We start from the raw sequence: 20,882 nt of genomic DNA on the forward strand, positions 1-20,882 counted from the left end.
TATACATGAAGACACTGACACTCTCTTACTTAACTGACATACAGCCAATGACAAATGAGTGTGATGGTGTGACCAATCAGAGCACAAATTTATAGACAAAACAGGTGCATTTAACCAATCAAATAAACCTCATAATATGTTTAAGAGGGAAACTGGGTTGCAAAATATGGTATGAAACATGGACTCAAAAAAAAGAAAGAAACATAATTTGGCCTCAGTGTACATTAAACGCAATTCTTTCAAGATTTTGAGTGGAGATTACGATAAGTGATAGGCCTAAGTGATTGTTGTTGCTGTTTTAAAGTACCAAACATCAGAGAAGATTTTAACTTTCCATCATGGTATTAGAGAGTGTAAATGCTGAAATAAAGTGTTATTTTAAGCGTATTTCTTAGCAAGTTCATGTCTTTCAGTTTGTTTTAAATGGTCCCAGATTTGGTGCTCATCTGAACAATATACAAAAACAGATAGCTATTTATTTGCTCTGCTATAACCCTTCAAAATTAACCAAGTATGGATGAAATAAAACATTCATTGCCTTAAAGAAACCGTTCATGGTGTCACCAAAATATGAAATGTTAAGCGTATATAGTTCTACACAGGCAACTAAACAGAATAATTATTAATTACTAGCTTTAACCAAGTAAATGGGAAACTCAACAAACCTTCAACAAAAATCACAATCACATATTTTGCAAAGCATTCCACTAAAATCAATATTTATAATGTGACTTTCTCTTTTGTCCACTGTATTACAAACCAAATTATTTAATTAATTAATTAACTTATTTTCTTATTAATTAATTAATAAGAAAATAAGTAAATAAATAATTAATTAATTAATGAAAGTCTTTTTTCTATAGTGATTCAGTATGTTGGTGAATTATTTGCTAAAGCACGTGTTTTTTTGTCAAAATTCATTGTTTGTGTAGTTTTAGAATCTTGGTGTCACAGTAGCCGTAAATTTACCCAAATAAGATAAAGATATAAAGGGATTGAATATGTGTAAAAGTGACATGTGTAAAACCTGAGCCTGAAATGATCCAAATGTTATAGGCAAAAGCTGAAATAAAATAGCATGCATGTTTGCAATACATTTCCATTTGGGTATTTTTCATTCTTAGAACATACCATCCCAGTGTGACTAATGACATAATTTACAGAGATAATAAACTTAACATTATAATACTAATAATAACTAAAATGCATGAAAAGTGCATGTGGTAAGCTGGTATTACCCTATAAAAAACATGAATGAATATTGGTAATCAAATCCTGTTAGCAAGTGTACTTAAATTTGGTCAAATGGGGATGGGGATTAATGAGCGTTAAGGTTAAGGATGTAAGAGATGCATAGGCATCACTAAGTGAATGTAGAAAATGATTGACTATATGTAGCTGTGTAATGGTACAGACATACAGTGATTGTGGTTAAAATAAATAATTTTATTCAATTTCTATTCTGAACAAAGAACTTTTTCTATTTGTTACTGAAATCAATGTTAAGTATATTTTCTTTCACTGGTAAAACGTTTCTCATTTTACATGTGGTAATTAAAAATGGATTTGATTTAAAACTACTGAAATCACTTTTATATATTTATTCTATTAATATGTGGAGATCCAGATGTGCGCAGGCTGCTTATGGGGGAAGTTTCTGTCGTGTGGAGGAAAACTGGGTACACAGTCTGCCACTGGTAGATTCAGTAAAACTAGGAGACGATGAGAGACCACTACCTGAAAAACACAAGCAGAAAGATGCATTCATAAATTCTGTTTTCAATTTATATTTCCTGGATTAATTTACAACAAAACACTGCATTTTTATTGATTTTTTAAAATATTTTTTAAAATAAGCTGATGCTGCACAACAGCACTGTATAACAATATATAACTTATTGAAAAAAAAACACCTTGGTTGTGTGATATTCCTTAAAACCATTATTATTATTATTATTATTATTATTATTATTATTATCATCATTATCATTATTAATATTATCATTATCATTATTATGACAGTTTGTCACAAAGGTGATTCAGTTTTACTTCCAAATTTTCTGTATTTGACAGTAGTTTTTCTCAAATGAAACAGTGAAAAGCTTGTAATGTCCTCATATACAGAGAAGCATACGCTGAAACTACAGTGAGCGTCACGTGTTTGAATTCCCTTTCAAAAAATGGCTTCTCGTGTTGTGTGAAATGCTATGCGGCCGACTGCCTATATATATCAGCACTGAATGCCATTTCATCAGAATTTTCACCTTCTGTGGAAAAGCTCTTGCTGTAACAAGTTCCATTTTCAGAATGCGTAAAAAGTTTTATCTGGCTTGCTAGCATGTGATATTGTTACTGTACATAAATGTTTATTTTAAAGTAACTTAATTCATAACTTAATTAATGTTGATCCAAAGTTTGAGAAGTGTGTGCTTTGGTCCCAGATTTGGTTCTTGTCACAATCACCAACTGGAGTGCCCACTGGTGGAGCTCATGGGCACTCCAGTTGGTGATTGTGACAAGTATTAGATTATTAGAGATTAGAGAGAGTAAGGTATTAGGTATTAATACCTTACTCTCTGACTTTTACCATTCACCCAGGACTCCATTTCCCATAATCCTTTGCCCGGACTCATCTGCACTCATTATCAATTGCTATCACCTGTCTCTCATTACCTCATTAGTTTCACTATAAGAATGGCACACACAATTTAACTGTCTATTGTTAGCCTGCAACTTTTCCTGGTCTTCCGTGTTTCCTTGCCGTGCCTTGCCTTTGTGTTTTGATCTTGGACTGTTCCTTGTTTCATGATTGTTTGCTGCCTGTCCTGACCTTTGCCTGCTCAGTGGATAACTCTTTTGGATTTCCTTGGATTACTCTGTTTGCTGATGCTGACCTGGCCTGTCTGACTGCATTTTATTAAATAAAGCTGGATTTGGATCCACACTTCTGTTTTCACACCTCTTACGTTACAGAATCAACAGCCACACCCGGATCCAGTGGCTTTTTGAATGCATCCAGGCCAGCCATGAATCCAGCAGCACAGCTAACACGTCTCCATCATCTACATTGAGGACTTTATTGATCTGGCTCTTTCAACATCTTTTGACAGGCCACAGTCTTCAGCCATCACAGATGACATCAAAGCTTCCCCTAAGGTGGCAACTTCTGTTGCAGAATCTTCTAAGGTGGAAATATCCACTCCAACTCCTTCTGAGACCGTAGCAGCACTCTCCCCCAAGCTCTCGGTGTTCCCTGTCGCCTCTGTTTCTACCACGGACACTAGTTTTGAACCCTCCCTAAGGAGGCCGTTTCTGAACCCTCAGTCTGTCCTGTTCTGACCAAGGAGGTTGATTCTGAAGTCTGTCACTGTCCCATCCTGGCACAGAAGGCCAATCACAAACTCTCTGTTTGCCCTTCAACAATTGGGGAGGTTATTTCTTAACTCTCTAACTGTACAGCCACAGTCAAAAGAGCTGCCCCTGAACTCTCTGCTCACCCTGTTATGGCCAAAGTTCATTTCTGAACTTTCTGCCGGTACGGTTACGGTCGCTGAGCCCATTGCTATCCTCTCTTTGCTCTTTGTTCCAGTTATGCCTGATCCGCCCAGTCTGTCGGCTCCTCTATGGAGGTCTCCTACCCTGCTCTGGTGGTCTTCTGCTCTGCCCAATCCGTCTGCTCCACCATGGTGGTCTTCTGCCCTGCTCTGGTGGTCCTCTGGTGGTCCTCTGCTTTGCCCGGTTCGTCTGCTCCACTGTGGGGATCTTTAGTCCCATCTACTCTGCTAAGGTGGTCTTCTGCTCCACCCTGGTGCTCTTCAGCTCCACATGCTCCGTTCTAGTGATCTTCAACTCCGTCTGCTCCTCCATGGTGGTCTTCTGCTCTGCTCTGGTGGTCATCGGCTCCACCAGCTCCCCCCTGGCTCTCTGCTATGCCGGCTCCGGCTTGGCCCTCTGCTCTGCCTTGGCCTTTGGCACTGCCGCCGGTTCTGCCTCAATCACCTGTTGGCACACACACTCTCACATCGCTGTTGATTGTTTGCCTGTAACGTTTCCTGGTCTTCCATGTTTCCTTGCCGTGCCTTTGTGTTTTGACCTTGGACTGTTCCTAGTTTCATGATTGTTTTCTGCCTGCCCTAACCTGTGCCTGCTCTGTGGATAATGCTTTTGGATTACCTTGGATTACTCTGTTTGCTGATACTGACCCAGCCTGTCTGACTACGTTTTATAAAATAAAACTGCAATTGGATCCACACCCCCATTGTCACGCCCCTTACGTTACAATTCTCATCTGAACAATATACAAATATAGTTTGCTTTTAATTTGCTCTGCTATAACCCTTCAAAATGGTTACCAAGTAACTAATCATGGAATAAATAAAACATTCATTGCCCTATAGAAACAGTTTGTGGTGTCATCAAAATGTGAAATACTAGGCATATATTGTTCTAACAAACAGACAACTAAACAGAATAGTTATTCATTACTAGCCTTAACAGAGTAATTGACAAAATCAGCTCAACATACCTTCAACAAAATTCACAATCACATATTTTGTAAAGCATTCTGATATACCACTAAAATCTGTCATCATAATGTGACTTTTTCTTTTGCCCTCTGTATTACAAACCAAATTAGTTGTTTTTAGAAATGCAAATCAGAACTAGTAAAACAAGTTTTTAATACCATCTAAACAAGTAATAAAGCATTTGCCTTTGAGAATAATAAAGCAAAATGCAAAACATTTATGCAAAAATTCACTGGGAACTGCACAGATGCTGAACTCTCAAAAAAGGGCTCAATCAGCTAAATAAATATTTGAAAATAATTTCAACATTTACCTTTATTACTACTTTAGCCATCTTTATCCAAAGCAACTTACAAATGAGAATAATAAATGCAGAAGGAATTAATTGGGTGGCAGAAGCAATTGATACAAATGATACCCTAGTATACAAAAACAGTACAATAAATACTACAGTAAAATACAATACTATTTACTATAGTAAAACTATAAATAAATAAGAAAGAAAAATATCCTGTCTTTTTTTTATAGAAATTCATTATGTTCAATTATTTGCTAAAGCAGGTGTTTTTCCGTTTTTTTTTTTTTTTTTTTCAGGAACAAAATGCATTCTTTATGTAGTTTTAGAATCTTGGTATCACAGTAACAGTAGGTTTAGGCAAATAACATAATGATATAAAGTGACTGAATATGTGTAAAAATGATTTAATGAGGATTCTTGTAAACCTGAACCTGAAATGATGCAAATGTTATAGGCATATGTTTGCATTACATGTTCATTTGGGTATTTTCCATTCTTCGAACATATCATCCCTGTGACTAATGGCATAATTTACAGGGATAATAAACTAAACATTATAATCATAATAATAACTGAAGTTCTGTCATGACAACTCTCGGACAGACTGGAATGGTAATGTACATGACAATATTAATGTGTTTGGTCTTGGCATAATAGATCTGTTACGCTGCTGCTGCAGAGCAAGAACCGAGACTTTCTACTGCTCTGTGTGCAGCACTGTATGACTATAAATTATTGAAAAAATACCTTGGTTGTATGATATTACTTAAAATTATTATAATTAGTATTAGTATTATTATTTGGGCAGATGGTCACAAAAGTCTTTCAGATTTACTTTCAAATTTAGTGAATTTGAAAGTAGTTTTTCTCAAATGAAACAGTGAAATGTTTGTGATGTCCTCATATATTGAGACGCATACGTTACAGCGAGTGTCGCATGTGTTCGAGTTTCCTTTTGAAAACGTGTCTCACGTTGTGTAAAATGCTATGCGGCCGACTGCCTATATAAGTCAGCGCTGAATGCCTATTTATCCAAATTTTCTCCTTCAGTGTGAAGATGATCTTCTTGCTGGACTCTTAAAAGGGTCATCGGGTGCGACATGCACTTTTACAAGTTGTTTGAACTGATTCAACTGTTGGCAGTGTGTGTACACAACCACCCTATAATGATAAAGATCCACTCAGTGTTGTTTTTTTGTTTTGTTTTTTTATCTATTTCCCCTTTCTCATATCAAGCAATTCTTAGATGCCTGTCTGTGTGAGGTCACACAGACCCAAGCCCCTCCCACAATTGTTGACTGACACTGGCGTTTTACCTTAGACCTGCCCTGAGTGAGCTGTCATCAGTCCGTCATTGTTTCGATGCCGGAGCAAGAGTTGACAAGAATGGCTCCTAAGCAATTGAGGTGCTTTGTTGTTTGATGTAATAATGAACATAGCAGTCGTCATTTACTTCCAACATCTGAGCCACTGAAGACACAATGGTTTACCTTTGTTTTTGAAGGGAATGTGTCCCCCGATCTACCTAAATGTGTTTATGTTCACGCAAATCATTCATGATCCAGCCTCACCTACAGAAGAAATTAGTATAAGGTTATTTTATGAAAATTTGAAAATCACCTTTCCTAATAACGTGCTAGTTAACAAGGCTGGACGATAAAACAATATAATATTGAGTCACGATAACATGTATGCCAATAACAATGATAAGCTCTGCACATTTTTACTCAATATGGATTAATCAAATGTCACAAATAAATGCAACAACAGCCAGTCAGTGCTTGTCGCTAATAGGCTAACTCTGTATGTTCTGCCTTTCCCTGTGTGAATGAATACGTTTTCATCTGATACACAAATGCTCCATGCATATAATTTGAAAGACTGGTTTTGGCTTATCTGAAGGACATCATTGGGCCCCCTGCACAGTTTCTTCCCTCAGGCAATCCATCTCATGAACACTTGACAATAACACACAACCAGAGGTGGGTAGAGTACCCAAAAACTGTACTCAAGTAAAAGTAAAAGTAATAGTCTGAATAGTTACTTGAGTAAGAGTAAAAAAGTATCGGATAAAAAAACTACTCAAGTAGTTAGTTACTAGTTACTTTGGATCATATAGGTACTGAATATAGTCTATTTTTATTTAGATATATAGATTACATTTATGTAATGTGTATGTGTATACACACACACACACTGCCGTTCAATATATATATATATATATTTTTTAATGTAATTTATTTCAGTGATGCAAATCAGAATTTTCATCAGCCTTTAACCCAGTCTTCAGAGTCACATAATCCTTCAGAAATCATGTTGATTTATTATCAGTGCTGCTCTTTTTAGCTTTCTATTCATCAAAGAATACTGAACAAAATGTCACAGGTTCCAAAAAATATTTTTGGCAAATACAGCAAAACTGTTTCCAACACTGGTAATAAATCGATATATTAGGCTATAATGATTTCTGAAGGATCATATGACTCCGAAAACTGGAGTAACTGCTGATTAAAATTCTGATTTGGATCACTGAATTAAATTATATTTTAAAGTAAATTAATTATGTATTATCCTATAACCTCTGACACTGAAACCTCTGAAAACGCCTCACATGAATGCTCTGAACATAACGAAACAAATGCATATTGACGGATCTTCTGTTCTGCAAAATATAAACAAATGTAGCCTATATTTTTGCAAGCGTAAATATTGTAAAAATATGAATATTAATTGTGTCTAGAACAGACCGCGCGCCGCTGCGCAGAGCTAACGCAGGTTCCGCGGGTGTTCATTTCATACTCTGTGACAGCTTATTTAATGTATAAATTATACATTGTATTTAATGTAAGGTACATGCATTATTAGATGAACACCGCGTGTGCTGTCTACTGTTCCACAGGTATAGGCCACGATACCACTATGACATTACCAGTTGACACACCCGGAGCAGTGGGCAGCCATTTTATGCTGCAGCGCCCAGGGAGCAGTTGGGGGTTCGGTGCCTTGCTCAAGGGCACCTCAGTCGTGGTATTGAGGGTGGAGAGAGCGCTGGACATTCACTCCCCCCAACTACAATTCCTGCCGGCCGGGGACTCGAACCCGCAACCTTTGGATCAGGAGTCCAACTCTCTAACCATTAGGCCACGACTTCCACGATCTTTATATAGCTCTAGCAAACAAGCCTTTGCAGATTTGCTTTCAACTGACTGTAGATCCAAAGCCACGTCTTCATCTTGATGTTCTTAAACTCTCTGTTATCTGAGTGAGAACCGCTTCAGAGACTCAGCGCGTGCGGCAGGGAACTGAACGAATCATTCAAACTGATTCGCGAACCGATTCACTGGTTTGCCAACTGGTTTGATAAAGCCTTTAAACAGAATCGACTCAAAAGAATGAATCATTCGCGAATGGGCATCGTTCATTGCCCAGAGAAAAGTAGACGGCGCGTTTGGAATAAACTGAAGCATTTTTAACTTGTATTTCATTAAGATACTGTAACGAGAGGAGAGTCGCCCACAGTAACGAAGTAAAAGTACCGTTTTTTCTCTAAAAATATACTTGAGTAAGAGTAAAAGTACCCATTTTAAAATATACTCTAAAAGTATTAGTTACCCAAAAAATTTACTCAAGTAAATGTAACGAAGTAAATGTAACTCGTTACTACCCACCTCTGCACACAACTCTATTATACATTATTTATTCACCACACTTACTTATTTGTTTTTTTTTTCATTTCAAATTTGCACATATCAGACCTGTACACACATAATTGTCTATATTATATATTCTGTTTTTGCTGTTTTATACATTGCTTATTTGTATATTATTCTTGTATTATCTGTGCCCTGTCCTGTTGCTGTCTTTCTGTTGCACTGTGGAGCTTCTGTCACTAAAACAAATTCCTCGTATGTGTAAACATACTTGGCCAATAAAGCTCATTCTGATTCTGATTCTGATTGGTTTTGAGACTTTAGTCTTTACAACTTCAGGGATCTTATCTATGCACAAAGCTTGTAGCACTCCAAAGAGAAAGGAAAACTTGAAATCACATCATATGACCTGGGATCAAACCCATGATCACGATTGCATATCAGAAGGCAATGCTCTGAGAACCAAATTATGACACAGATAAAAGGGTACAATGCATTACTATGAAAGTGTCCTGTTGTCATTAGTGTTGAAAATTTAGTAAATGCCCTGATGAGTCACATTTCAGAGAAGTGGTAGATTTGATCAGTAATCTTATCACAAGATTAGCTATGTTCACCCTCAGTCTCTCTCACTCACCTCTCATGAGGTTGTACATGTTCATGTAGTTTGTTCCTGAGTCTAAAATGGCATACCAGCTTCGAGAGACAGACTGACCCTGAGGAAATTTCAAAAACAGAGAATTATTGAATATTTCTAAGACTGCCCCAGTAAGATTTAATTATTGTCATGACACTTAGCATCCAGAGTGTGCACGGCTTGGTAAGAAAGCTAATGTCACACTCACCTGAACATCACAGGAATCTGGGTCTGGACTGCTCAGGTTAAAGGTGATGTCATCCACAAACCTCATCACTGGAGTGGTGTGTGTAGCAGTGATGTCCTCTGCATTTACAGACACCAGCTAAAGATATGAACCAGAATCACATGTAGGTGGCAACTATCATAATTAGCATGGCATAAGCATACAGGTATGCCTAAAATCATGGAGAGCAGCAAGAAAACAAAACGCACAAGAAGTGAGTAAAGGTTAGCGTCCAGTGTAACTGATTGTTGTGGAAGATGATTAAGATGTTTTAAGCGTTTCAGACCTCTGATGTTCAATATAGTAAAGGTGCAGAACAGTGGCTTAGCAAGTCAGCCCTGGGCCTATTAAAAAAAAAAAAAAAAAGAGTAAGAAAAAATGTCCAGATCTTGAAATGTTGTTATCCCAGAGATGCATTGTTGTTCTCATCCAAAGACATGCAACAGCTAATATCAGCTGACAAATCTTCCCTCTCACCTTTGACATCAGCGTCATTCACACTAGGTTCACACAAAAAAAAAACTATTCTTGTGAACTTCTCTACACTCTCTTTCCTCTTTAAAGGCCCATTTTATGTTTGTATTTGTCCATCCTTTAATATATTTTCAACTAGCTAGCTAGCTAACCTCTTACACAGTGTTTTTTTTTTGTATTTGGCCCCACACTGCAGCATTTGCACGTAGTTAAAAATAATAATAATAAAATGATGTTGCTACTCTAGTCAAGTCAAGTCACCTTTATTTATATAGCGCTTTTAACAATACAGATTGTATACATTACAATAGGATATTGTAATGCAAGGGATAGTAGTATCGCTTTTTATTAATTTTTTTCATTTATATGTTTATTATTGAAATGTTGTTATATGCATGTGTCAATTTTATTTAATTTCTTTATTTTCTTAAATATGTGGGTAGATAGTATTTATAGAGTTGTAACTTTTTAGTTTTAGTTACTTTTTCTTATTTGTAAGTCGCTTTGGACAAAAGCGTCTGCTAAATGACAAAAGTACAGTAAGTAAGTAAAGATTGTGTCAAAGCACTTAACAGTATCAAATTGGAGGACAGAATGTCAGTAATGTATAATAACAAGATTAAACATTAAATTTTCAGTTAAAGGCATTTCATTATTGAATTCAGAGATGTCATTGTCTAGCTCAGTTTAGTTTAAATAGTATCTGTGAAAACAAATTAAAGATAATCGGTAGAAATTAAGTGTCCCCAACTGAGCAAGCCAGAGGCGCCAGCGGCAAGGAACCAAAACTCCCTCTGTGACAGAATGGAGAAAAAAAACCTTGGGAGAAACCAGGCTCAGTCGGGGGGCGAAGTTCTCCTCTGGCCAAGATATTATTGTTCATTTATTGTTTACTTATTGTTTTAATTAAAATTTTAAATGTAGAAATGTATGTAGAAATAATGCAAATATAACAAATTAATGCAATTAAGAGCCCTGCATATGACATGCAGACAAAAAATATATATTTATCATTGCCACAAATTTGTTCCCTCATTTTAATTAAAAGGCCCCTCTCTGCGGACTCCCAATCTACCCCCCTGGGCCCATATGCACATGCACACTTTGCATACCCAGATGCCCCTAGTGCAGTCACATTTATGGTTCCTCTGCGAAATGCTGGAAATTTCAATTGGAATCACACGTTTGGGAGTTCAGCAAGGTAATAATTCAGAACTGTGTGCCATGATACCACCACCACTTTTTTGTAAGAGGTAGGCTACTGTAATTTCAATGGATTCTTATTGTATGATATATACATAATCCGAAACAACATAAATCCCAAGTCTTTTTCTTTAGTCTATTCATGCACACACTCACAGAATAACGGCATCTTTGACTCTTCCCAGGACATGTTTCTGTTGACCACTCTTTAATCTGATTGACCAAGAGGGAGGAGACGTCAAAGCAAGGAATACCTATTTTCCTTATAAACAAATAAACCAAAAATTAAGTTAAAATCGGAAACATATTTAATATGCGTATATGCATGATGCAATATAAGAATTTAAATAATATCTTATATAATAAATGTTTCTAGAAATGAGGAGTAAGCATGACACATGCAGACATTTATCAAATATGACTATACTGTACATACCACTCAACAAAGCACTGTGCATGAAGCGGACCGGCCGCCAGCGCGCACAGTATCCCTATGCCGAGAACCAGTGCTGCCAACACGGATACACACACAGTCATTGTCCGGTTAGAGCTGCAGGAGAAGTCAGCAGAGCGAGAACCCGCCTCGTCGCGTAACAAGCCTGCACTGCTCATGTTCACCGCGTCCTTATCGCGGCCGTGCAGATGTTTACAAATGCAGGATCCGGATCAGCTGAGACCGCTATGCGTGTCTACAAAATAATAGCAAAATAACAGCCGATGCGCCGCACTTCACACGAAAGGCCCATGTCCAGTGCGCGTCTCTTCCAGTCATGGATTATGCATTATTTATAATCCCATTTAATTTCAGGTTATTTCTATTGTCAGTTGCGTGTAGGGGGCGTTAACACAGGAGCTCAAAGCAGTAAGACAGTGCGCAAAGGAATCGAGGGGTCTCGAGACGTCATCATAGATCGATCACTCGGACCAATCAGCTGTTAACTTGACACTAGAATTCAGTAACGCTCCCCTATGTTCTACACAGATAGTCCGAGTATGATAAGGAATGTCCTTTTCTGCAAGGTCTCATATGTCTAGTGCACAGTAACGGAAGCGCACCGGTTATACAGTCCTGGAACAGTACAGTCCAGTCCAAAAGTCGCCAGAAAAAGTGAAGTTATATGAATGTGGTGAGTTGATAAATCAGCATATAATGGATTTTCTGATATGGATAACTAATGATGTTAAAGAATGTAATTTCAATGTAAAAGTTATTTTTAGCATTTGCTCCGAGTAATTGAGAACATTTGTTCCCCACCTCTTCAGCAGAAACGAAACCTCCTGACAACTCATTTGAAAGCCGAAAAAAAAAGAAATTTCAACATGCTCAACAATATAGCTTAACTATAATAATAGCTCTAATAAAAACTACAATAACTACAACAATAATACATGTCATAAAATGTTTATTTAAAACAATGCAATATAGCATACACATAGGCTAAATAAACATACAAAAAAAAAAAAAAGATTTTAAAATTGAGAAAACAGAATGAGATTATAGGCCTACTTGTTTATCTGTTATGCTGTAGAAAGGGAAATATTGCTAGTTCCTGTGTGTCAGAATGTGGAATGTTAAATGATTTTGATATGGTGTAATTTTCATGTGGTGCACAAATAATCAGAAACTAAACTACATGTTTTTATTATTATTATTGCAAGTTAATTACATGTAGCCTATTAATACATTTATATAACTGAATAATAGTTCATCAAACATATCTAATATTTCTATCTCTAATGAACATTTGAATTTGTGCCTTTATTACTGTGCCTTTATTACTTTAACGGTAACAGGACAGCAGTTTGGAAATGTCCAAATATATAAATGCTAGTGCTGGGCAACGATTAATCGTGATTAATCACATCCAAAATAAGTATTTGTGTACATAGTATACTGTATGTGCGTGTACTGTGTATATTTATTATGTAGCCTATGTATAAATACACACACATGCATGTATATATTTAAGAAAAATATGTTATGTTTCTACATTAAATATATGTATATATAATATATATTATATGAATGTAAATATATATACATGTAAATACATGTATTTTCAAAATATGTAGGCCTACTGTATGTGTGTGTCTTTATATATACATAATAAATATACACAGTACACTCACATTTATTATGTACACAAAAACTTTTATTTTGGATGCGATTAATCGCGATTAATTGTTGCCCAGCACTAATAAATGCACATCATTTCCTAACCTCACACTCTTCTTCTCAGGTTCATTATGGCAGAAGATATGAAAACTCCTTTGCTCTCAGACTCTGAAGGCCCTGCTGATGCCCTACCTGTATGTCTAACCAGCCCTACAGTGGCCATACTAGGTTCTGGAGATTTCTCTCGCTCACTGGCAGTGCGGCTGGTAGCATCTGGTGTGCGAGTGGTGGTTGGGAGTCGCTGTGTCAATCGCATCCCATCAGGACTGTTCCCTGATGCAGTGGAGTTGAGGAACCAGGAGGGGGCAGTATCACAAGCAGCGTGTCTAGTGTTTATGGCATTGTTCCCTGAGCATTACCGCTCCTTGCTGGGGTTACAGTCTGCATTGGCAGGGAAGGTGCTTGTGGATGTAAGTAACGCAGCAGAGGTGAACATCCATGGGCCGTCCAATGCAGAACGACTAGCTGAGCTGTTTCCAGACAGTCTAGTGGTCAAAGGTTTTAACACGGTTTCAACTTGGGAGCTGCAGACTGGGGCTCATGATGGAAGCAGACAGGTCAGGGCTGTTGTTTTATCTGTATGTCGAAAACAAACACAGGGTTATTTGAAATCTGTGATTTTCTACCTTTCACTACTGTAGGTCCTGATCTGCAGTAACAGTACAGAGGGGAAGAAGAAAATTTTGCAGTTGGCTCGGCAGATGGGGTTCCACCCCGTGGATATGGGTGGCTTGTCTGCTGCTCGAGAAATTGAGGTAGCCCCATTGCGCCTGTTCCCATCTTGGAGTGGTCCGGTTGTTGTCACCTTCCTCCTTTTTCTCTTTTTCTATGGCTATGGTTTCCTGCGGGAAATTTTGCTGCCTTTTCTTGCACAAGGACACAATGCTTTCTACCGTCTCACCCTTGACCTGGTGAACGAGAGCCTTCCAGCAGTAGCCTTGGTGACCCTGGCACTCGTATACTTCCCAGGATTGTTTGCTGCGTGGTTGCAGCTCTGGAGGGGCACCAAGTACCGGCGTTTCCCATCCTGGTTGGACAACTGGTTGCAGTGGAGGAAACAACTGGGCCTGTTGAGCTTCCTTTGTGCAGCGTTGCATGGTGTCTACAGCCTTTGCCTGCCGCTGCGCAGAATTACACTGCACAGGATTGTCAATGCTGTCTACAGACAGGTATATAGATCTTTAAAGGTTTAGTGTGTGACCTGAAGTACCTCACAACAGTAAAGTATAGTGTCTGCTGTGTGTTTGTCTGAATATATCAGGTTAACGCAGGTACAGAGGAGCCCTGGGATGAGCTGGGTGTTTGGCGATCTGAGCTGTACCTTTCTTGTGGAGTGCTGGGCCTGGGTGTCCTTTCTTTACTGGCCATCACTTCTCTACCCTCAGTGGGCAACACTCTCAATTGGAAAGAGTTTACGTTTGTACAGGTGAGGCCATGCACACCGTATCAGTGTTTCTCAATCCTGTTCCTGGAGGCACACCAAGAGCACACTTTTTGGATGTCTCTCTTATCTGACCCATCCTTTTCAGTTCTTAATGTCTCTGTTGAGTTGAATCAGGTGTGTTTGATTAGGAAGAGTTCTATGATTTGCACTGTTGGTTTGCTCCCAGGAACAGGGTTGGGAAACACTGCTGTAACACATATAACTACTTTGGCTGGAGCTTTGGTGAACCAGTAGCTACTCTGCATAAACCAAGGATAGGTAACCCTGCAACTGCTACTTGCTTCCTGCAGTTCAGTTCAACCCTATTCCAACACACCTGCTTGTATTTTTTAAATAACCCTGAACACCTTGATTAGATTGTTCATTGTGTTTGATTGGAGTTGGAGCTAAGCTCTGTAGGAAGGAAGCTTTCCATAAGCAGGGGGGTATTCCAGAAAGCAGGGTTAACATACCATCTGCTAAACCATGAACTCTCGGTTGATTAACTCAAACCTTGCTTACTCAAGGTATGTTGGTTACAAAAACGCATCCGGGAGTAAATTCATTAAATCCAGAATATGTTCCTGTTTAACACACAACACATTCTCAACAGAGTGACAAATCGACGAGTCACTATGGAAACGGACGATAAGAAAAAGCACGCCATGCTGGTTCTTTCTTCTTTTGTTAAATGGTCATTTACATGCTTAGTGCATATCGCCACCTAATTGATATATAATGAGTATACACTATAATGAGTATACAAACATTAGGATGCAAGCTTGCATATTGGGAAATGTCCTGGGTCTCTAGGAACAGGGTTGAAAAAACCCTGTACCAGAAAATTCCAAACAATGTGGCTCTTGAAGGCCTAGTTTATCCCTGGTTTCTGAATTTCCAATGTGCCACACTTGATCTGTCAAACTACATGTTGATGTTAGTTATACCTTGCTAGTTTTGGTGCACAAATTGATTGATAGTTCATTTTTAGGCTAGGAGGAAACATGGAAATGGATATTGACCAGATATCGTGGTGTGATTTCAAATGTACATAGTTTTGGCAGTCTTTGATTAGCATGCAAATCAACACATTCAACCCAAAAGCACAATCACAGCTTTTTGAATTAAGTTTTCTCTCTCTTCTTCCTTTAGTCTGGTTTGGGCTACATTGCTCTGACTCTGTCCATCATGCACACACTCTTTTTTGGCTGGGATTTTGCCTTCCACATTGAGGCATATCCATTCTATATGCCGCCAAGCTACTTATTGGCTGTAGCTCTACCCTGCATTGTTCTGCTGTGCCGTTGCTTCCTTCTTCTGCCATGCATCCTCACCAGACTGACAAGAATCCGCCGGGGATGGGAGAGTAAACGAAACTGTCCAGTCTTACAGCACCACGATGTGGTAGCAAATGGAATACCATAGAGGTCTGGGAATGATTACAAGAAAACTTAGTGCAATTAAGGACTTGTATAAAATGAAGTGTTGAACATGGTTAGATACATTTGGCAGTTAAGTAGTCAACACTTAAAGATGCAGGTCTCAATTGGAACGCAAGTGGAAAAAAAAAACATTACAGCTAAGATGCGCTTTGCAAAATGTGTGGATGAGGTTTATAAAGTATTTGGAGACTGGCCAAAATCTGACTACTTTAAGTCAGCCTTATCTAAAATGGGAACAATAATATGATGAGATTGTCACACTGGCAAATTTTGTCTCATCTTCATAAGGGAAAAATTAAAAAGACAGATATGGTAAGGTAAATTTTATTGTCAAGTTGAGTATTCCGATTGGATGTTAGTGTTATTAGGTGCAGCGTGTACCAGCTGTGATCTTCTCTCAGAGGCACACAGACTAGGGCTCTGCTCACACATACAAAGTACCTCAAGACCTTCAGGTTTCCATTTCTGTTCACTAGAATATAAAAGCCATCATTAGTGTTTTGTTTTGATATCGGAGTCTTACACCTATGCATAGACTCAAAACTCAGGTCTGTATCACACAGCTTTTAGCTTAGTCATTCGTACTGAGGTATAAAAGTCTTCAACTCCTGGCTCAGCTTTTACAGTTTGCACTAAAATGACTTAACATGTGCCTTGTATTATTACTACAGTATGCCAATACCTCAGATGATCGTCCTCAGGGCCAGTTACGGTGTAAACTCAATTTACAAACTCCATCTGCGTACTGAGTACTAATAATGACCAAAATGGCATGTTATGTGTGAAAAGTGTTATAAATAATGCATTTGTGAAATTATTGTTTGTAGTTATGTAAAAAGTTTAAAAGTAATGTTTGGATGTCTGGTTATTTACACAGATACACAATACAAATTCAAATTGGCCCAGTTGTACAGCATGCAATGACTGCATGTGTTGCTCTGAAACAATGTACTAAATGTTAATAAATTTTGAGTTTCACTTTCCCGGTCTGACTGATTGGCTGTCGTTATTTTGGACGTTGTACTGGAAAGAAGTTTTGAATTGAACTTTCAATCAATCAGTCAGTATTTTTGGTCTTGTGAAAGCATCATTTATACATTCAACTTTATTTAACAAAGTGACAATCAACTTCCAAGGTGTCATTTAAATAAGATTTTGTTTCTAATTTATTTTAAATAAAATGAAAAAATTAAATAAATGCCACATTTTGGCACTGAAATTGACTGTATTCATACCCAAGAAAATAATTATTCTGCGACATGACAACATCTCCCTTCAAAGTGTCAAACGTGTACATCAGAAACTATGCTGAAGGTATTTGAATCGTATGAATAAATATAAAAAATATAGTTATAAATGAAATTAAAATAGATGTTTCAATCCCGCTTGAAGAGATCACTTGCTTGTCACAGCTGAAAAGATGTGCCTCTGATAAATATATACTCCAAGACCTCTTGTGTTGCATCCTGATCATCATCACCATTCTGTCTGTGGATTGACCTTGAACTTTTCATAGTCTGCCATTTTGAAGAAGGCAAGTTCTGTCTCATTGGCTGTGAGGAGAGGAAAGGTGTTGAAATAGAGATTTCAGCATGTACAGGTTCAGTTTTGCATACGTGTTTTATTTTTATGTGCACATGGGCAAAATTACTTGCACATAAAAATAAAATATTTAGTTTATAATTCTATGAAAATATACAAATGCAATCTGCATTGAATCTCAAAGACCTTAATATTGCTTTTACATACCAACACCACACGCTCTTAACCTGCAGTCATCAAGAAGAATCAACTTTTCATCATCCTCTAAACTCATTACCAGCTCATTCGTCTGAAATCATGAAAATTAAATATCATTATTAATACTAATAGATTTAGTCATTTTGTAAACAAAACTATTGACCGTGAAAATGATTGTTTATAACAATCAAGTGGACATTTCTAAACTTTTGTGAAATAAAAGGGGAAGAATGAACATGAAACACAGCTGAAAGACTTGTTCAAGCGCAGCATTTTTTTCAACAAATATAGTCATGTCAATATTACAAAAGTTGTTGATCTGATTTAAAGTTACCTTTGCTCCATGTGCCTGGTGTATGATTTTCATAGTGTCTGCAACCATATATATTAACAGGATATTAATGTAATAACTGTTAATCTTATTTATTTGTTTGGAAAATTTTGGAAAACTTACCATAGTCAAACGTCTTAAAGGGTGGAGGCAATCCAGCTCTTGTTGAAACATCTTAAAAGAGAGAAAGTATTTTAGTTTAGTTACAATTATTATTCATCATTGTTTAATATTAAGCAAATATGATTTACTGTGTTACTCATAAACTTGAATCACGTGAACTGTGGTTACAATGCATCTGTTGTCATCATGTCTTACCTTGCTTAACAAATGTAATAAACGCATCCACCGTCTGATCTAAATTAACATCTTTGTAAACCACCGGTTTAAAGTTGCGATGCTCAAAAGACCGAACCAGACGCACTGTCAGAACCGCCCGATCACTCATCTCGAGCCCGATCACATTACAAACCACACGGATTACAGCCTAAAAAGGAAGCCTAGAAGTAAACAATTAAGGATCGCAGAGCAGACGCGACCTCTTCGCTATTTTAGCGTATTTCTGTAATTACAATAGAGTTTACTTCCCGAATGTTCTGAGAAAGAATGCAATTCTAGACCAAGATAGCCGCTACGTCGATCAAGTCACATCAGGCAAAAGCAATGATCTGTAGAACAATAGATATTCAGCATGTGACTCATTCAACGCGGAAACAAAGTGGTAAAGAAAAATAGATATATCCACACTTCAAAATAAACCGTTATGTTTATATTCTACGGCTTGAGTAGCCTATGTTTTTTGGACTTTTTAGTGTTAATGTATTTATCCTTGTCAAAAGCGGAATGCAAACGAAATATCTATTATAATTTGGACACAATTGTGATAAATAAAAAATCCTCTAAGAAAGAAATACAATTGAAAATTCGTGATCTTGAAGAAATATGACTTAGCTCCGTGTTTTTGCATGAGTGGAAGCTTATAAGTTTCCCAGTGGACTGGCAGAAAGTTGCATGGTAGCTAGCAAATCAGATTGGATCAAACTATTTCAACTATTTTAACGCCCTTGCGATGGACGCATTGGTGGCATGACAAAGACTGTAAGTATGTAGTTAACTATGTTAACTATGCAAAAAAATAAAATAATCTGATTATAAATGTGTGTGTGCGTAAACATAATTTGCATAAGGCTGCATACAATGCTCTGTATAAGGGATCAGGGCCAGCATGCATATGATCACTTTATCAGGCCTCTGGTGAACCATGGACGTATCGTTTATGACTGAGACTAAGTCTATAATTCAATCATTCTTGAGAAGTGGGACAAAACAGTGCAAAATTAAAAAATAAAACCTTGTACTCAAACAAATGAAATGAGTTATGAGATATGCTTTGATACAGCCTCCCAACTTCTCTCTTTTTTAACAAAATGTGCTTTTTACCTTGGACTGTGTAATATAATTTCAACTTTATCTTTAACAGCATTCATGATGTTTTTAACATTTCAAAACACATTCTCATGTTAGCAGACAGATCACACTTTCACATGTGATCAACAATTTCTCAACAAATATAAAATATCATAATGGAATATTATCAAAGTATTCAACTGATGGAGTTGACACATCTGACGGTGGTGATGAAAACCTGAATTTGTAGTTATTTTAACTATCTAATATATTGAATCAATCAATTACTGCATTAAAACAAACACAACAAACAGTGAGTATGTTATTGTTTATAAAGCTTCTATTCAAGAGTCACGTTTAAGTATTTTGATATACCATTGGAACACAAAATCTTATGGTGGTGACATTTGACGATGTTGACAAATTTGGCATTTCTTTCACAGGACAAATAGAGTTCATAGCCTTTTTTCGGTTGATGCTAGATGCTGATGGAACCTGCTTCAGGAGAATAAAATGATCTAAATATTTCAAATAATTTCCTCTGAAATTGGACGATGGTATTGACACAGGAAATATTGGCCAGAAAAACTGGCCAGAGCCTGGCTGACAGTGATGTACTCTGCAGAGGAGGGTCCTTTAGAGTGACAGCTGCCCCTGATATTACCTGATTTTATTACATTTTAATAAATGTCTTAAGTGTTGACAAAAAGTGGGTCACTGAAAAATAACCTTGCTTTGATATGAGATAGATTGTTGCTTTTCATAAAGCAACAACATTTTTATCCATATGAATGATTGAACCCTTCTCTGTGGACATGCTGTTTTAGATGTAGTGAGAAGACAATAAGTGTCATAGATTTCACATAATAATGATCAAATTAAATTGAAGGGGATAATTGTGTTAAATACATTCTATTATTAATCCCCATAACATTTACAATTTAAAATATATGTTTTATTTTAAACCTAATAGCAGTTACAATGCTGGACATGTTTTGTCCCATGTCTCAAGAATCACTGAAACACAATATATGAAGGTAATTTGCATGTAGATCAGTGGTTAATTACTAAAAAAGCTATATATGTAATAATTTTGCGTTCCAAAAATGTCTAAAAATTGAATACAAAATATCAGGTTGCACAAACCTGCATTTTAGTGTGTTTTTTAGTAGATCAGTTGTTTTGTCCAAACACCTAAATGCAAAATCAATGATAAAAATCATAATACACGTCAGTGTAAAGAACTTCTGTTGCAACGAGTTTGAATAAAGCTCTATATACTCTCAATCTGGTATCCCTGGCGTGACCCTGTGGCCCAGTTAAAAGAACCTACCATTTCGTGAATTTGA

The 20,882-nt window shown here is 37.1% G+C and overlaps 3 protein-coding genes across 5 annotated transcripts; 1 reads left to right on the forward strand and 2 right to left on the reverse strand.

The window, feature by feature from the left end:
• Positions 1-926: 926 nt before the first annotated feature.
• Positions 927-12,124, reverse strand: LOC306875988 (uncharacterized protein). Of its 3 annotated transcripts, none has more exons than XR_013784790.1 (6): positions 11,451-12,124; positions 11,171-11,276; positions 9,320-9,436; positions 9,112-9,190; positions 6,315-6,395; positions 1,427-1,737 (listed from the first exon to the last, which is right to left on the reverse strand). XR_013784790.1 is itself a non-coding variant. In XM_079426863.1 (5 exons), the coding sequence occupies exons 1-5, from the start codon at positions 11,624-11,626 to the stop codon at positions 1,643-1,645; spliced, it is 573 nt and encodes a 190-aa protein (XP_079282989.1). In that variant the 5' UTR covers positions 11,627-12,124; the 3' UTR covers positions 927-1,642. The 3 variants fall into 3 exon arrangements, 1 of the variants encoding a protein (XP_079282989.1); XR_013784791.1 differs by having other exon boundaries at positions 6,141-6,395; XM_079426863.1 differs by lacking the exon at positions 6,315-6,395 and having other exon boundaries at positions 927-1,737.
• LOC306875987 (metalloreductase STEAP3-like) lies at positions 11,452-17,044 on the forward strand. The gene is made up of 5 exons (XM_079426862.1): positions 11,452-12,141; positions 13,255-13,747; positions 13,832-14,359; positions 14,452-14,616; positions 15,766-17,044. The coding sequence occupies exons 1-5, from the start codon at positions 12,137-12,139 to the stop codon at positions 16,036-16,038; spliced, it is 1,464 nt and encodes a 487-aa protein (XP_079282988.1). The 5' UTR covers positions 11,452-12,136; the 3' UTR covers positions 16,039-17,044.
• Positions 16,365-18,775, reverse strand: cUnh2orf76 (chromosome Un C2orf76 homolog). Its single transcript, XM_079426864.1, has 6 exons — positions 18,445-18,775; positions 18,250-18,300; positions 18,130-18,167; positions 17,805-17,886; positions 17,507-17,608; positions 16,365-16,527 (listed from the first exon to the last, which is right to left on the reverse strand). Exons 1-5 carry the CDS (start codon positions 18,572-18,574, stop codon positions 17,532-17,534), a joined length of 378 nt encoding a protein of 125 aa, XP_079282990.1. The 5' UTR covers positions 18,575-18,775; the 3' UTR covers positions 16,365-16,527; positions 17,507-17,531.
• Positions 18,776-20,882: the final 2,107 nt, after the last annotated feature.

This window comes from Barbus barbus (assembly GCF_936440315.1).
Source record: "Barbus barbus genome assembly, chromosome: 10".
In the NCBI taxonomy this organism is placed as follows: domain Eukaryota; kingdom Metazoa; phylum Chordata; class Actinopteri; order Cypriniformes; family Cyprinidae; genus Barbus; species Barbus barbus.

Excerpts from the sequence above, each read along its gene's own strand:
- LOC306875988 (XM_079426863.1), bottom strand. The coding sequence starts at position 11,626 with ATGAGCAGTGCAGGCTTGTTACGCGACGAGGCGGGTTCTCGCTCTGCT. Across the intron at positions 11,277-11,450 it reads GCACAGTGCTTTGTTGAGTG|GAAAATAGGTATTCCTTGCT; the intron begins GTATGTACAGTA and ends TTTGTTTATAAG. Across the intron at positions 9,437-11,170 it reads GTCAAAGATGCCGTTATTCT|CTGGTGTCTGTAAATGCAGA; the intron begins GTGAGTGTGTGC and ends TCATATCTTTAG.
- LOC306875987 (XM_079426862.1), top strand. Across the intron at positions 13,748-13,831 it reads CTCATGATGGAAGCAGACAG|GTCCTGATCTGCAGTAACAG; the intron begins GTCAGGGCTGTT and ends TCACTACTGTAG. Across the intron at positions 14,360-14,451 it reads TCAATGCTGTCTACAGACAG|GTTAACGCAGGTACAGAGGA; the intron begins GTATATAGATCT and ends TGAATATATCAG.
- cUnh2orf76 (XM_079426864.1), bottom strand. The coding sequence starts at position 18,574 with ATGAGTGATCGGGCGGTTCTGACAGTGCGTCTGGTTCGGTCTTTTGAG. Across the intron at positions 18,168-18,249 it reads CTTTAAGACGTTTGACTATG|ACACTATGAAAATCATACAC; the intron begins GTAAGTTTTCCA and ends ATATGGTTGCAG. Across the intron at positions 17,887-18,129 it reads ACCAGGCACATGGAGCAAAG|ACGAATGAGCTGGTAATGAG; the intron begins GTAACTTTAAAT and ends TCATGATTTCAG.